At 46.8% G+C, this 17,709-nt stretch overlaps 1 protein-coding gene across 1 annotated transcript in view; it reads right to left on the minus strand.

The window, feature by feature from the left end:
* Window positions 1–15,628: 15,628 nt before the first annotated feature.
* LOC139577358 (transducin-like enhancer protein 4) overlaps window positions 15,629–17,709 on the minus strand; it is a 78,692-nt gene continuing 76,611 nt past the window's right edge. The window contains exon 18 of the mRNA XM_071404415.1: window positions 15,629–17,512. Coding sequence (XP_071260516.1) covers window positions 17,405–17,512 — 108 coding nt within the window. The 3' untranslated portion in view covers window positions 15,629–17,404. The remainder of the gene's footprint in view (window positions 17,513–17,709) is intronic.

Here is a 17,709-nt window from a genome sequence, read left to right on the forward strand (position 1 = left end):
GATGAGCAGCGGGAGACGTATACATCGCTGCTGCTTTGAACAGTTCTCATTGTTTTCAGGATTTCAAAGTGTTGGAAAATGACATGCTGTTGGTTTCCTCTCCTTTCACCTTCAATGTGGATAACGCTCCCACTGACCTGCAACTTGAGCTTATCGATCTTCAGTCTGATGCAGTGATTGGAGAACTATTCAATGTCACTGACGAGGTTCTATGCATCTCTCGATGAACAAAACCTTCCAAAGATTAGGAGTGGAGCTCAGAAGATGTTTGTACTGTTTGGGTCGACCTATGTATGTGAACAGACATGTTCAGTGATGAAATATAACAAGTCAAGGCACAGATCATCTCTTACTGACTCTCACCTCTCAGCAATCCTGTCCATAGCGACGTCAGAAACTACACCTGACTTCACTGCTCCAGTCAATGCCCATCAGAGACTTCACTGCTCTAGTCAATGCCCATCAGAGACTTCACTGCTCTAGTCAATGCCCATCAGAGACTTCACTGCTCTAGTCAATGCCCATCAGAGACTTCACTGCTCTAGTCAATGTCCATCAGAGACTTCACTGCTCTAGTCAATGTCCATCAGAGACTTCACTGCTCTAGTCAATGCCCATCAGAGATTTCACTGCTCTAGTCAATGCCCATCAGAGACTTCACTGCTCTAGTCAATGCCCATCAGAGACTTCACTGCTCTAGTCAATGTCCATCAGAGACTTCACTGCTCTAGTCAATGCCCATCAGAGACATCACTGCTCTAGTCAATGCCCATCAGAGACTTCACTGCTCTAGTCAATGCCCATCAGAGACTTCACTGCTCTAGTCAATGTCAATCAGAGACTTCACTGCTCTAGTCAATGTCCATCAGAGACTTCACTGCTCTAGTCAATGCCCATCAGAGACTTCACTGCTCTAGTCAATGTCCATCAGAGACTTCACTGCTCTAGTCAATGTCCATCAGAGACTTCACTGCTCTAGTCAATGTCCATCAGAGACTTCACTGCTCTAGTCAATGCCCATCAGAGACTTCACTGCTCTAGTCAATGCCCATCAGAGACTTCACTGCTCTAGTCAATGTCCATCAGAGACTTCACTGCTCTAGTCAATGCCCATCAGAGACTTCACTGCTCTAGTCAATGCCCATCGGAGACTTCACTGCTCTAGTCCATGCCCATCGGAGACTTCACTGCTCTAGTCAATGCCCATCGGAGACTTCACTGCTCTAGTCAATGCCCATCGGAGACTTCACTGCTCTAGTCAATGTCCATCGGAGACTTCACTGCTCTAGTCAATGTCCATCAGAGACTTCACTGCTCTAGTCAATGCCCATCAGAGACTTCACTGCTCTAGTCAATGCCCATCAGAGACTTCACTGCTCTAGTCAATGTCCATCAGAGACTTCACTGCTCTAGTCAATGCCCATCAGAGACTTCACTGCTCTAGTCAATGCCCATCAGAGACTTCACTGCTCTAGTCAATGCCCATCAGAGACTTCACTGCTCTAGTCAATGCCCATCAGAGACTTCACTGCTCTAGTCAATGCCCATCAGAGACTTCACTGCTCTAGTCAATGTCCATCAGAGACTTCACTGCTCTAGTCAATGCCCATCAGAGACATCACTGCTCTAGTCAATGCCCATCAGAGACATCACTGCTCTAGTCAATGCCCATCAGAGACTTCACTGCTCTAGTCAATGCCCATCAGAGACATCACTGCTCTAGTCAATGCCCATCAGAGACTTCACTGCTCTAGTCAATGCCCATCAGAGACTTCACTGCTCTAGTCAATGTCCATCAGAGACTTCACTGCTCTAGTCAATGCCCATCAGAGACTTCACTGCTCTAGTCAATGTCCATCAGAGACTTCACTGCTCTAGTCAATGCCCATCAGAGACTTCACTGCTCTAGTCAATGCCCATCAGAGACTTCACTGCTCTAGTCAATGCCCATCAGAGACTTCACTGCTCTAGTCAATGCCCATCAGAGACTTCACTGCTCTAGTCAATGTCCATCAGAGACTTCACTGCTCTAGTCAATGCCCATCAGAGACATCACTGCTCTAGTCAATGCCCATCAGAGACTTCACTGCTCTAGTCAATGCCCATCAGAGACTTCACTGCTCTAGTCAATGTCCATCAGAGACTTCACTGCTCTAGTCAATGCCCATCAGAGACATCACTGCTCTAGTCAATGCCCATCAGAGACATCACTGCTCTAGTCAATGCCCATCAGAGACTTCACTGCTCTAGTCAATGCCCATCAGAGACATCACTGCTCTAGTCAATGCCCATCAGAGACTTCACTGCTCTAGTCAATGCCCATCAGAGACTTCACTGCTCTAGTCAATGCCCATCAGAGACTTCACTGCTCTAGTCAATGCCCATCAGAGACTTCACTCCTCTAGTCAATGCCCATCAGAGACTTCACTGCTCTAGTCAATGCCCATCAGAGACTTCACTCCTCACACTGATTAAATGTAATGTTGAGCTCTCTCTCTTTCTTGTGTTTTTGTGCAGACCCTGTCAGGTTTTGGCCAGGACTGTTCTGGTTTTTTGTCACTAGATGTCCCCATTGCACCTTTTTTGTACCTTTTGTTTGTCCCTTGCTCTATTATTGTTTGCACCTGTATGTCGTTCCCTTGTTAGTATTTAATCCCTGTGTGTTCCTTAGTTCCTTGCTCAGTGTTTGTATGTTAGCACCCAGCCCCAGCCCAAGCCTTGTTGTGAACATATATTTTTCTCTTGTTGGATTTTCCAGAGGTTCTCTGGTTTTGTTCTTTTGGATTTTGGATTAGTCTTTTAGGTTTGTTTTTTCCCTTGCTGTTTTTACCACTTTGTGGATTTTCTTTGTATTTTGGAAGTTATCTATTTTTTATTAAACCACCATCTCTAGTACTGCTGTGTCTGCCTCATCTTCTGGGTTCTGCCGATTTAGTGACTGTTTCTCGCACCGGGTCCTGACAGAAACACTGAGCCATTAAAATGAACCCAGAGGCAGCCAGTACCCAGGACTTTTTTCCCATGCTGTCCCACCACGAGGGGACTGTCCAACGTCACGAAGCTGCTCTGGTTCAGCAAGAGGCCTTACTGGCTGGACATTCTCAACTTCTGTCGGAGATGATGACTTCCATAAAGCAGATTTCTGATCAACTTTCTCCTGCAACCGCTTCTGCTCCAGTTCATCAGATTCAAGTGCCCGTGGCAGTTAACCCCCTGGCTGAACCTCGTCTGCCGCCTCCCCAACGGTTCTCAGGTGATCCGAGTGGTTGTAAGGGGTTTTTCACCCAATGTTCTCTCTCCTTCGAGCTGCAACCCTCGTCATTTCCCACCGACCGGTCCAAGATAGCATATATCATCACCCTGCTGTCGGAAAAAGCCCTAGCCTGGGCTACTGCTGTGTGGGATGCCCAAAGTCCCTGCTGTGCCAGCTACTCTACCTTTGCTGATGAATTCAAGCGAGTGTTTCAAGGTCCTACCAGCGGTCCTGACTCAGCCAAACAGCTCCTGACTCTCCGCCAAGGTCGGCGCAGCGTGACGGGCTATGCCATCCAGTTCCGCACGGTGGCAGCAGCGAGTGGCTGGAATGACGAGGCGCTCACAGTGTGCTTTTTGAAGGGTCTTTCCTACACCATCCAAGATGAACTGGCCACTCGGGAACCACCGGACAACCTCGAGTCCCTGATCAAGTTGGCTTCACGCATAGACCAGCGTCTGAGAGAGAGAGAGCTCAACCGTAGATCTCTCACCCTAGCTCCTATCGGTCCCAGCTCCGAGTCTCCACCTTTATCCTCGCTGACTCCACCGGAACCCATGCAGGTTGGACGCATCTCCCAGGCTGAGAGAGACTGCCGGATGAGGGAGCGATGCTGTCTATATTGCGGCAAACCGGGCCATTTCCTCTCCACGTGTCCCGGGCTCCAGGGAAAACGCACTCTCCCGTGCAGGCCTGGGAGGACTGTAACGGGAAACATAACCTCCTCCCATCCATCCAACTCCCGCCTGCTCATTCCAGTTACCCTTTCCTGGGACAACCACGAGCTTCCCCTTCAAGCCTTGGTAGACTCTGGAGCCGCAGGTAACTTCATGGATGGTGTCTGGGCGAAGGAGAATGGCGTTCCCTCTGAACCTCTAAGTGACCCCATAAGGGTTACTACGTTGGATGGAAGCCCTTTGGGATCTGGACTTGTTACTCGTGTCACTACCCCCTTGCGTCTTTCAGTTTCCCAACACCAGGAAGTGATGAACTTTCATCTGACCTCGTGTTCCGAGTTCCCTCTCGTCCTTGGATACCCCTGGCTTCACAGCCATAACCCTCACATCGACTGGTCTGTGGGCACTATCAAGCAGTGGGGTCCTACGTGCCAAGCCACTTGTATCTTCCCAAGTTCCCCGAGTTCCCCTCCCGAGTCTCTAGAATCCATCGACCTGTCCCGAGTTCCCGAGTGTTACCATGACCTCAAACCGGTATTTAGCAAACAGAGGGCCACCAAACTACCACCCCATAGACCTTACGATTGCCCCATCGACCTGTTTCCGGGCACCTGCCCCCCCAGGGGTCGGATCTTTTCCCTATCTCCTCCCGAACGAGCTGCTATGGATACCTACATCAAGGACGCTCTGGCAGCAGGCCTCATGCGTCCATCCACCTCACCGGCGGGAGCAGGGTTTTTCTTTGTGGCCAAAAAAGACGGGGGATTACGTCCTTGCATCGACTACCGGGGACTTAATGCCATAACCGTCCGTAACCGCTACCCGCTACCCCTTATGGCCACAGCCTTTGAGCTGCTCCAGGAAGCAGTGGTCTTCACTAAGCTTGACCTGCGGAACGCATACCATCTTGTGCGGATCAAACCCGGTGACGAGTGGAAGACCGCTTTCAACACGCCTACTGGTCACTACGAATACTTGGTGATGCCCTTCGGCCTGACCAACGCCCCGGCTGTGTTCCAAGCGCTCATAAACGATGTGCTTAGGGATATGCTTAACATTTTCGTGTTTGTTTACTTGGATGACATCCTCATCTTTTCGAGCTCCCTTCAAGAACACACTAAGCATGTCAGACAAGTGCTCAAACGCCTCCTAGACAGCCATTTGTACGTTAAGCCGGAAAAGTGTGAATTCCATTCCTCTCGAGTACAGTTCCTGGGATTTGTAGTGGAACCCGGTCGAGTCCAGATGGACCCCAAGAAGGTAGGGGCGGTAGCAGATTGGCCCACCCCCAAGTCCGTTAAGGAAGTTCAGCGTTTCCTGGGCTTCACTAACTTCTACCGCAAGTTCATCAAGAACTTCAGCTCGGTGGCAGCCCCTCTCTCAGCTTTAACCAAGGGTGGCAACACAAGGTTTCTGTGGGGAAGAGAAGCTGAGACGGCCTTCCAAGGACTCAAGCAGCGCATCCTCTCTGCTCCCATCCTGACACTACCGACGGCGGATGAACCTTTTGTGGTGGAGGTAGACGCATCAGAGGTTGGTGTTGGAGCTGTCCTGTCTCAGAGGGGTGAAGACAAGAGGCTTCATCCTTGCGCCTTCTTCTCTCACCGGCTTACCCCGGCCGAGAGGAATTACGATGTGGGGGATCGTGAACTCCTAGCGGTTAAGATGGCATTGAAGGAATGGAGACACTGGCTCGAGGGGGCTTCTCAACCATTTCAAGTGCTTACGGACCACAAAAATCTGGAGTATATCCAGCAGGCGAAGCGGTTGAACTCCAGACAAGCTCGATGGTCTCTTTTCTTCAGCCGATTCCAGTTTATTCTCACCTATAGACCCGGGTCGAAGAATCTCAAACCGGATGCCTTGTCACGAGTCTACTCTCCTGCCATTCGAGAAGATACTGACATGACTGTTCTTCCTGCCGCTAAGATCGTGGCTCCGATCTCGTGGCAAGTGGAGGATACCGTGAAACAAGCTCAAGCCATCGAACCGGGCCCTGGAGGAGGTCCTGCTAATCGGTTGTTTGTTCCCAAGGCAGCAAGGTCCCAAGTCCTTCTGTGGGGGCACTCCTCTCGCCTCACCTGTCACCCGGGCATAGGTCGCACCTTGGAGTTCATCCAGCATAAGTTCTGGTGGCCCACCATAAAAGAAGACGTCGCCACTTTCGTCAAGGCCTGTTCCGTGTGCTGCCAGGGCAAATCTTCTCACCTCCGCCCTCAAGGACTCCTTCACCCTTTATCTATTCCCCACCGACCCTGGTCCCATATCTCGCTGGACTTTATTACTGGCCTTCCTCCGTCCCATGGTAATACTACGATCCTAGTCATCATCGACAGGTTTTCTAAGGCGGCCAGGTTTGTTCCCTTGACCAAATTACCTTCTGCCAAGGAAACAGCTGAGTTGGTGATTAACCATGTGTTCCGAGTCTTTGGCATCCCGCAAGATATGGTTTCCGACAGAGGTCCCCAGTTTGCCTCAAGGTTTTGGAAGGCCTTCTGCCAACTCATAGGGGCCACGGCCAGTTTATCTTCAGGGTACCATCCGGAGTCCAACGGCCAAACTGAGAGGATGAATCAGGAGCTGGAAACCACCCTCAGATGTATGGTTTCCAACAACCCATCCACATGGTCATCCTTCATTGTTTGGGCTGAGTACGCGCACAACACCTTGTGCTCCTCCTCCACTGGTATATCCCCGCACGAGTGTCAGTTTGGCTATGCTCCTCTATTGTTCCCGGACCAGGAGGCAGAAGTCAGAGTGCCTTCAGCCTCGAGGTTCATCAGGCGCTGTCGGCTTACGTGGAAGAAGGCCCGTCTTAATCTTCTGCGTTCCTCTCAGCAGTACCAACGACAAGCCAACAGACGTCGCCGTCCCGGTCCTACCCTGTACCCCGGCCAGAGAGTATGGCTCTCAACAAAAAACTTACCGCTACGGGTGGAGTCTCGCAAGCTGTCCCAGAGATTCATCGGACCCTTTAAGATTGCCAGGAGAGTCAATCCCGTTACTTTTCGCCTGCACTTACCCAGATCCCTTAAAATCAATCCCACATTTCACATTTCTTTATTAAAACCTGTTGTTTTTTCTCCCCTTATTCCGGCAGGCAGACCTCCTCCTCCGCCCCGTGTCATCGGAGGCCAGTCGGCTTATACCGTCCACCGGATACTGGACTCCCGCCGGGTGCAGCGGTCCTGGCAGTATCTGGTGGACTGGGAAGGCTACGGTCCCGAGGAGCGCTCCTGGGTTCCTGCCAAGGACATACTGGACCCTGACCTCATTCGTCAGTTCAGGGCCCTCCACCCTGAGAAGGCTGGTAGGAACGTCAGGAGCCGTTCCTAGGAGGGGGATTCTGTCAGGTTTTGGCCAGGACTGTTCTGGTTTTTTGTCACTAGATGTCCCCATTGCACCTTTTTTGTACCTTTTGTTTTTCCCTTGCTCTATTATTGTTTGCACCTGTATGTCGTTCCCTTGTTAGTATTTAATCCCTGTGTGTTCCTTAGTTCCTTGCTCAGTGTTTGTATGTTAGCACCCAGCCCCAGCCCAAGCCTTGTTGTGAACATATATTTTTCTCTTGTTGGATTTTCCAGAGGTTCTCTGGTTTTGTTCTTTTGTATTTTGGATTAGTCTTTTAGGTTTGTTTTTTCCCTTGCTGTTTTTACCACTTTGTGGATTTTCTTTGTATTTTGGAAGTTATCTATTTTTTATTAAACCACCATCTCTAGTACTGCTGTGTCTGCCTCATCTTCTGGGTTCTGCCGATTTAGTGACTGTTTCTCGCACCGGGTCCTGACAGACCCGTTAACAAAAGTTCTATCCATGGTGCTGAATGCCCAGTGTACTTGTCCCTCCGTGTAGTTCATTGTGTGTTTAATAATGAAAATACCTCCAAAAGGAGAACGTGGATGTGGTTTATTTCTGTGCATGTTAAAACAGTAAAATAATTAGCATATCTGGACATGATTTACAGTAGATATATCAAATATAATTGTATTGGTCACATACACATGGTTAGCAGATGTTATTGGTCACATGGTTAGCAGATGTTATTGGTCACATGGTTAGCAGATGTTATTGGTCACATGGTTAGCAGATGTTATTGGTCACATGGTTAGCAGATGTTATTGGTCACATGGTTAGCAGATGTTATTGGTCCCATGGTTAGCAGATGTTATTGGTCACATGGTTAGCAGATGTTATTGGTCACATGGTTAGCAGATGGTATTGGTCACATGGTTAGCATATGTTATTGGTCACATGGTTAGCAGATGTTATTGGTCACATGGTTAGCAGATGTTATTGGTCACATGGTTAGCAGATGTTATTGGTCACATGGTTAGCAGATGTTATTGGTCACATACACATGGTTAGCAGATGTTATTGGTTACATGGTTAGCAGATGTTATTGGTCACATGGTTAGCAGATGTTATTGGTCACATACACATGGTTAGCAGATGTTATTGGTCACATGGTTAGCAGATGTTATTGGTCACATGGTTAGCAGATGTTATTGGTCACATGGTTAGCAGATGTTATTGGTCACATGGTTAGCAGATGTTATTGGTCACATGGTTAGTAGATGTTATTGTGAGTGTAGTGAAATGCTTCTAGATCTGATAGTGCAGCAGTATCTAACAGGTAATATCTAACAATTACACAACAACTACCTAATACACACAAATCTAAAGGGATGCAAAAGACGGTATAAAATACAGTATGTGTGTCTGTCTCACATTTCAGTTTGTTTGTGATGTGTAAATTAAAACGTTCCACCTTTTCCACTGCTGTCCCATCGATGTGGATAGGGGGTGCTCCCTCTGCTGTTTCCTGAAGTCTACGATGTTTCCTGAAGTCCACAATCATCTCCTTTGTTTTGTTGACGTTGAGTGAGAGGTTGTTTTCCTGACACCACACTCCGAGTGCCCTCAACCCCTCCCTGTAGGCCGTCTCGTCATTGTTGGTAATCAAGCCCACTACTGTAGTGTCGTCTGCAAACTTGATGATTGAGTTGGAGGCGTGCCTGGCCATGCAGTCATGGGTGAACAGGGAGTACAGGAGGGGGCTGAGCACGCACCTTTGTGGGGCCCCAGTGTTGAGGATCAGTGAAGTGGAGGTGTTGTTTCCTAGGGTAGGTTTTAATAGTCACAGTAGGTACAACATCTCCTATACACTTCCTTATAAACTCACTCACCGAATCAGCGTACACGTCGATATTATTCTCTGAGGCTGCCCAGGAACATATCCCAGTCTGCATGATCAATACAATCTTGAAGCGTGGATTCCGATTGGTCAGACCAGCGTTTGAATAGTCCTTAGCACGAGTACATCCTGTTTGAGTTTCTGCCTATAGGAAGGGAGGAGCAAAATGGAGTCGTGGTCGGATTTGCCTAAAGGAGCGCGGGGGAGGGCCTTGTATGCATCGCAGAAGTTAGAGTAGCAGTGATCCAGTGTATTGCCAGCGCGAGTGCTACAATCAATATGCTGATAGAATTTAGGTAGCCTTGTTCTCAAATTTGCTTTGTTAAAATCTCCAGCTACAATAAATGGGCCTCAGGATATATGGTTCCAGTTTACATAAATTCCAGGGTCGTCATGGTATCGGCTTGAGGGGGGAAATACATGGCTGTGACAATAACCGAGGATAATTTCCTTGGGAGATAATACGGTCGGCATTTGATTGTGAGGAATTCTAGGTCGGGTGAACAAAAAGACTTGAGTTCCTGTATGTTGTTACAATTACACCATGAGTCGTTAATCATGAGGCATACACCCCCACCCTTCTTCTTACCGGAGAGATATTTATTCCTGTCGGCGCGACGCATCCCGGTGGCTGTACCGACTCCGACAACATATCCTGAGAGAGCCATGTTTCCGTGAAACAGAGTATGTTACAATCCCAGGTGTTTCTCTGGAAAGCAACCCTTGCCCTAATTTTGTCTACCTTGTTATCTAGAGACTGGACATTAGCGAGTAATATACTTGGAAGCGGTGGGTGATGTGTGTGCCTCCGAAGTCTGACCAGAAGACTGCTCCTTCTGCCTCTTCTCCGGCGGCGTTGTTTTGGGTCGGCCTTTGGAATCAGTTCAAATGCTCTAGGTGGTTCGGACAAAGGATCCGCTTTGGGAAAGTCATATTCTTGGTCGTAGTGTTGGTTGTGTTGGTAAGTTGACGTCTCTCTGATATCCAATAGTTCTTCCCGGCTGTATGTAATAACACTTAAGGTTTTCTGGGCTAACAATGTAAGTAATTATACATAAAAAAAACAAAATACTGCAAAGTTTCCTAAGGACTAGAAGTGAGGCAGCACTCTCTGTCGGCGCCATCTTGGTTAAGAAAAAATGTCTGTCAACACAGTCATGCACATGATGTATACTCCTGTAACATGATTCTGGCCCGCGATGGCAAAAATATATTCTAATGTGGCCCTCCATGGAAAATAATTGCTCAGGTCCCTGGTGGAGACCAATTAGGGTTTCCAATCTCTCCAAAAGAATGTGGTGATCGATGGTGTCAAAAGTAGCACTAAGGTCTAGGAGCACGAGAACAGATGCAGAGCCTCGGTCTGACGCCATTAAAAGGTAATTTACCACCTTCACAAGGAGGGCCAAGCACAGGAAGCAGCTCTTTCAGTAGTTTAGTTGGATTAAGGTCCAGTATGCAGCTTGACGCTATAGAGGCCATAAATATTTTCATGAATGTGGCATGAGTGTCTCTATTGATCCTAGGTCCTTGTCACGCAAAATGACGCTGGAGAGACGAAGCAGGTACGGGGAGTAACATTTAATAAATGACGGACATATAACGAGACAAGCACAGCGTCAGCAAACAAAAACTTAGACAAGAAACAATCAATGCAGCAGCAGGGAACAGAGCAAGGGAACAGACAAATATAGGGGAGGAAATTAACATGTAATAAGTGAGTCCAGGTGAGTCCATTAACGCTGATGCGAGTGACGAGAGAAGGCAGGTGTGGGTGATGGATGGCAGGAGCGTGTGATGCAGGGTAATCTGGCGCCCTCAAGCGCCAGGGGAAGTGAAGAGCGGGAGCAAACATGACAGTACCCCTCCCTCTTGGGACGCCACCCGGCGTCCCACCTGGGCAAACCGGCCGAGACATGGGCGCAGGGCAAGCCAGTTGGGGCGTGAAAGCCCGACGAACCGGCAGGAGCGTGGGAGCCTGGCGAGCCGGCTCAGGCATAGGAGCCTGACGATCCGGCTGAGGCAAAACGCCTGTCGATCCCGCTGAAGGGGAGCCCGATGATCCAGTGGAGTGTGACGTGGGATGGGAAACCGCCGAGCCAGGAAAACCTCTCGAGCCAGCCAGGGCGTGAAAGCCTGAAGGGCTAGCTTAGGCACCCCGGTTCCATCGGCAGCGGAATCCACCAACGTCACCAACAAAACACAAGACAAACAAACAAAAAACTCCTGAACCGGCTGGGCAAGCAAAAACTGACGATCCAGCTGAGGCCCGAAGTGGGATGAGCGCCATCCGAGTCAACCGGGTCAAGGAAACCTCTCGAGCCAGCTAGGGCGCGAAAGCCCGATAAGCTGGCTAGGCATCCCCGGTTCCATTGGTGGCGACCCCGAACCGCTGCCACCATTCCAACCAGAACGCCAGTACTCCCCGATGCTTCGTATGATGGCTGCTGCATTCTGTCACGCAAAATGACGCTGGAGAGACGAAGCAGGTACGGGGAGTAACATTTAATAAATGACGGACATATAACGAGACAAGCACAGCGTCAGCAAACAAAAACTTAGACAAGAAACAATCAATGCAGCAGTAGGGAACAGAGCAAGGGAACAGACAAATATAGGGGAGGAAATTAACATGTAATAAGTGAGTCCAGGTGAGTCCATTAACGCTGATGCGAGTGACGAGAGAAGGCAGGTGTGGGTGATGGATGGCAGGAGCGTGTGATGCAGGGTAATCTGGCGCCCTCAAGCGCCAGGGGAAGGGAAGAGCGGGAGCAAACATGACAGTCCTGGCAGTTTAGACTCAGGTCAACTGAGCTTTGGAGGAATACGCAGATTTAAAGAGAAATCCGTAATTTGCTTTCTAATGATCATGATCTTTTCATCTAAGAAGTTCATTAATTTATCACTGCTGAAGTGAAAGCCATCTTCTCTTGGGGAATGCTGCTTTTTAGTTAGCTTTGCGACAGTATCAAAAATAAATGTTGGATTGTTCTTATTCTCGTCAAAATAGGTCCACAATATTTATTCCACGGGACAAAACTAGATCCAGGGTATGACTGTGGCAGTGAGTAGGTCCGGAGACATGTTGAACAAAACCCACTGAGTCGATGATGGCTCCGAAAGCCTTTTGGAGTGGGTCTGTGGAATTGTCCATGTGAATATTGAAGTCACCAAAAATTTGAATATTATCTGTCATGACCACAAGGTCTGATAGGAATTCAGGGAACTCAGTGAGGAACGCTGTACATGGCCCAGGAGGCCTGTAAACAGTAGCTATAAAAAGTGTTTGAGTAGGCTGCATAGATTTCATGACTAGAAGCTCAAAAGACAAAAACGCAGCACATTTTTTTGTAAAATGAAATTTGCTATCGTAAATGTTAGCAACACCTCCGTCTTTGCAGGATGTGTGGGGGATATGGTCACTAGTGCAAGCAGGAGGAGAGGCCTCCTTTAACACAGTAAATTCATCAGGCTTAAGCCATGTTTGTCAGGCCAATCACATCAAGATTATAATCAGTGATTAGTTCATTGACTATAACTGCCTTGGAAGTGAGGGATCTAACATTAAGTAGCCCTATTTTGAGATGTGAGGTATCACGATCTATTTCAATAATGGCAGGAATGGAGGAGGTCTTTATTCCAGTGAAATTGCTAAGGCGACCACCATGTTTAGTTTTGCCCAACCTAGATAGAGGCACAGACACGGTCTCAATGGGGATAGCTGAGCTGACTACACTGACTGTGCTAGTGCTGCCTGGCCTGCACCCTATCTCATTGTGGAGCTAGAGGAGTTAGAGCCCTGTCTATGTTCATAGATAAGATGAGAGCACCCCTCCAGCTAGGATAGAGTCCGTCACTCCTCAACAGGCCAGGCTTGGTCCTGTTTGTGAGTGAGTCCCAAAAAGAGGGCCAATTATCTACAAATGCTATTGTTTTGGAGGTGGCAGATAACAGTTTTCAACCAGTGATTGAGTTGTGAGACTCTGTAGAGCTCATCACTCCCCCTAACTGGGAGGGGGCCAGAGACAATTACTCGATGCCGACACATCTTTCTAGCTGATTTACACGCTGAGGCTATGTTGCGCTTGGTGACCTCTGACTGTTTCATCCTAACATCGTTGGTGCCGACGTGGATAACAATATCTCTATACTAGGTAGTTAAACCTTCACTTTGACATGGACAGAGAGTGGTAGGTAGTTAAGCCTTCACTTTGACATGGACAGAGAGTGGTAGGTTGGTATGTAGCTATACTGAGACAAAGCGGAGGCAAGAGACAAAGCAGGTTTTGACAGCTCATCGCAAACTTTCCCTTCGACCCAGGCCTAATCATACAAACCTGATTAAATTAATTTGTTTTGTTAAAGCAGGCTGAAGCAAAAACCTCCACAGCCATTATCTCGCTTGGCCACCCCTGATTTATCTAATTTTAGGGGGATAGATTTAGGATTGAGGAATGTGGAGACCACTGAGAGAAAGGTGGGGGGAAAAAACAGTCACACAAAACATCTTTACCACAGAACATTTTAATAAATTCAGACATGGACTAGAAAAACTGACAAAAGGCATTTTGTATTAAAGAATTGAGCTTAACTAACAACAGGTAGTTTCTTTCCACTGCAGGACGTCTATGTTACACTGGTATCACCATGGACTATGTCTCTAACGACTGAGAGATGTCAATCAGACAGACGCTCGACCAGATCAGCAGAAGCAACATTATAACATCTTTCTCAGGTCAATAAGTTCATCAGCTAACTGTCTTTCTCAGGTCAATAAGTTCATCAGCTAACTGTCTTTCTCAGGTCAATAAGTTCATCAGCTAACTGTCTTTCTCAGGTCAATAAGTTCATCGGCTAACTGTCTTTCTCAGGTCAATAAGTTCATCAGCTAACTGTCTTTCTCAGGTCAATAAGTTAATCGGCTAACTGTCTTTCTCAGGTCAATACGTTCATCAGCTAACTGTCTTTCTCAGGTCAATAAGTTCATCAGCTAACTGTCTTTCTCAGGTCAATAAGTTCATCAGCTAACTGTCTTTCTCAGGTCAATAAGTTCATCAGCTAACTGTCTTTCTCAGATCAATAAGTTCATCGGCTAACTGTCTTTCTCAGGTCAATAAGTCCATCAGCTAACTGTCTTTCTCAGGTCAATAAGTTCATCAGCTAACTGTCTTTCTCAGGTCAATAAGTTCATCAGCTAACTGTCTTTCTCAGGTCAATAAGTTCATCGGCTAACTGTCTTTCTCAGGTCAATACGTTCATCAGCTAACTGTCTTTCTCAGGTCAATAAGTTCATCAGCTAACTGTCTTTCTCAGGTCAATAAGTTCATCGGCTAACTGTCTTTCTCAGGTCAATAAGTTCATCAGCTAACTGTCTTTCTCAGGTCAATAAGTTCATCAGCTAACTGTCTTTCTCAGGTCAATACGTTCATCAGCTAACTGTCTTTCTCAGGTCAATAAGTTCATCAGCTAACTGTCTTTCTCAGGTCAATAAGTTCATCAGCTAACTGTCTTTCTCAGGTCAATAAGTTCATCAGCTAACTGTCTTTCTCAGGTCAATAAGTTCATCGGTTAACTGTCTTTCTCAGGTCAATAAGTTCATCAGCTAACTGTCTTTCTCAGGTCAATAAGTTCATCAGCTAACTGTCTTTCTCAGGTCAATAAGTTCATCAGCTAACTGTCTTTCTCAGGTCAATAAGTTCATCGGCTAACTGTCTTTCTCAGGTCAATAAGTTTATCGGCTAACTGTCTTTCTCAGGTCAATAAGTCCATCAGCTAACTGTCTTTTTCAGGTCAATAAGTTCATCAGCTAACTGTCTTTCTCAGGTCAATAAGTTCATCAGCTAACTGTCTTTCTCAGGTCAATAAGTTCATCGGTTAACTGTCTTTCTCGGGTCAATACGTTCATCAGCTAACTGTCTTTCTCAGGTCAATACGTTCATCAGCTAACTGTCTTTCTCAGGTCAATAAGTTCATCAGCTAACTGTCTTTCTCAGGTCAATAAGTCCATCAGCTAACTGTCTTTCTCAGGTCAATAAGTTCATCGGCTAACTGTCTTTCTCAGGTCAATAAGTTCATCAGCTAACTGTCTTTCTCAGGTCAATAAGTTAATCAGCTAACTGTCTTTCTCAGGTCAATAAGTTCATCGGCTAACTGTCTTTCTCAGGTCAATAAGTTCATCAGCTAACTGTCTTTCTCAGGTCAATAAGTTCATCAGCTAACTGTCTTTCTCAGGTCAATAAGTTCATCAGCTAACTGTCTTTCTCAAGTCAATAAGTTCATCAGCTAACTGTCTTTCTCAGGTCAATAAGTTCATCGGCTAACTGTCTTTCTCAGGTCAATAAGTTCATCAGCTAACTGTCTTTCTCAGGTCAATAAGTTAATCAGCTAACTGTCTTTCTCAGGTCAATAAGTTCATCAGCTAACTGTCTTTCTCAGGTCAATAAGTTCATCAGCTAACTGTCTTTCTCAGGTCAATAAGTTCATCAGCTAACTGTCTTTCTCAGGTCAATAAGTTCATCAGCTAACTGTCTTTCTCAGATCAATAAGTTCATCAGCTAACTGTCTTTCTCAGGTCAATAAGTTCATCAGCTAACTGTCTTTCTCAGGTCAATAAGTTCATCAGCTAACTGTCTTTCTCAGGTCAATAAGTTCATCGGTTAACTGTCTTTCTCTGGTCAATACGTTCATCAGCTAACTGTCTTTCTCAGGTCAATACGTTCATCAGCTAACTGTCTTTCTCAGGTCAATAAGTTCATCAGCTAACTGTCTTTCTCAGGTCAATAAGTTCATCGGCTAACTGTCTTTCTCAGGTCAATAAGTTCATCAGCTAACTGTCTTTCTCCGGTCAATAAGTTCATCAGCTAACTGTCTTTCTCAGGTCAATAAGTTCATCAGCTAACTGTCTTTCTCAGGTCAATAAGTTCATCAGCTAACTGTCTTTCTCAGGTCAATAAGTTCATCGGCTAACTGTCTTTCTCAGGTCAATAAGTTCATCAGCTAACTGTCTTTCTCAGGTCAATAAGTTCATCGGTTAACTGTCTTTCTCAGGTCAATAAGTTCATCGGTTAACTGTCTTTCTCGGGTCAATACGTTCATCAGCTAACTGTCTTTCTCAAGTCAATACGTTCATCAGCTAACTGTCTTTCTCAGGTCAATAAGTTCATCAGCTAACTGTCTTTCTCCGGTCAATAAGTTCATCGGCTAACTGTCTTTCTCAGGTCAATAAGTTCATCGGCTAACTGTCTTTCTCAGGTCAATAAGTTAATCAGCTAACTGTCTTTCTCAGGTCAATAAGTTCATCAGCTAACTGTCTTTCTCAGGTCAATAAGTTCATCAGCTAACTGTCTTTCTCAGGTCAATAAGTTCATCAGCTAACTGTCTTTCTCAGGTCAATAAGTTCATCGGCTAACTGTCTTTCTCAGGTCAATAAGTTCATCAGCTAACTGTGTTTAACATTCAGATAGGACTCTTGATTTGGAGTTGAGAATGTGATTGAACACCAAGCCTTAAAAAGTATTTCAGTGTGAACTGAGGAATACAGAACAAGTAATTTCAAGGCATTTTCTGAACGTTTACAAGCTTCCCCAATGGTCCTGGCTTAGGTAATATGACACTACTAGTCCAACCGCTCATTTGAAAGGCATTTCAGGGCCCGATTCAATCAGCCATGTCAGGAGGTGCTGCGTCAGAGCTATCAAATCCACAAGCGTTTCCAGGTAATACCTATACGGGATGTTGCCAGTGGCCGCATGGAGTCACATTAAGAGAAATACCATGCAGCCTTGTTTACAAGTTCGGATGACAACCAGCAGTTTCCCCGGATGTTGAGAAAGGCATCAGGAAATGTAATATATAATGTCCTGGTGTGATACAAGGGACGATATTTTGGCGTTTTGTTATATTTTATCATTCCAGAATGTCCCCTCCATCTGGACTCCTAGATGAGGCTTCATTCGTCTTCATGGAAACAAATGTTAGAAAAGTCATTGGTTTGATAGAAAACAAAACAGTCAGAAGAAGAAGAGAAGTTTCCACTGTTTGGTTCTGTTCTGTTCAGGCATTTCGATTGGTCCACAGCCAGGTCAGGGGTTAGAGGTGAGGGGTGCAGTACGGAATCCATATCAGTTCTGGGGTGGGGGCACTGGGGGGAGAGGATGGTGTACGGAATCCATATTAGGAAGTTGTCAGTTTTCAGGCAAAACCACATCACAGGACAGACAAAATACCCTCGGACAGGCTCATTTTTTGGTCGGGTGACAAGTCAATGTCAGGGGTCAAGGTCTAGTAGATGACCTCATAGACGGTGGCCTTCTTGTCTCCAGAGCCAGTCACAATGTACTTGTCATCCCCAGAGATGTCACAGCTTAGCACTGAGGATGACTCCTTAGACTGGAGGGAGAGGGAGAGGGGGGAGGAGAGAGAAGGGGATGGAGAGAGAAGGGGACAGAGAGAGAGAGGGAGGAGGAGAGGGAGAAGATGGAGAGAGGGGGAGGAGGAGAGAGAGAGGGGGAGGAGAGAGGGAGAGAGAAAGAGAGGGGGGAGGAGGGAGGAGGGAGGGAGAGGAGGGAGCGAGAGAGAGAGAGGGG

Source organism: Salvelinus alpinus, chromosome 5 (assembly GCF_045679555.1).
Source record: "Salvelinus alpinus chromosome 5, SLU_Salpinus.1, whole genome shotgun sequence".
NCBI classification, from domain to species: Eukaryota; Metazoa; Chordata; class Actinopteri; order Salmoniformes; family Salmonidae; genus Salvelinus; species Salvelinus alpinus.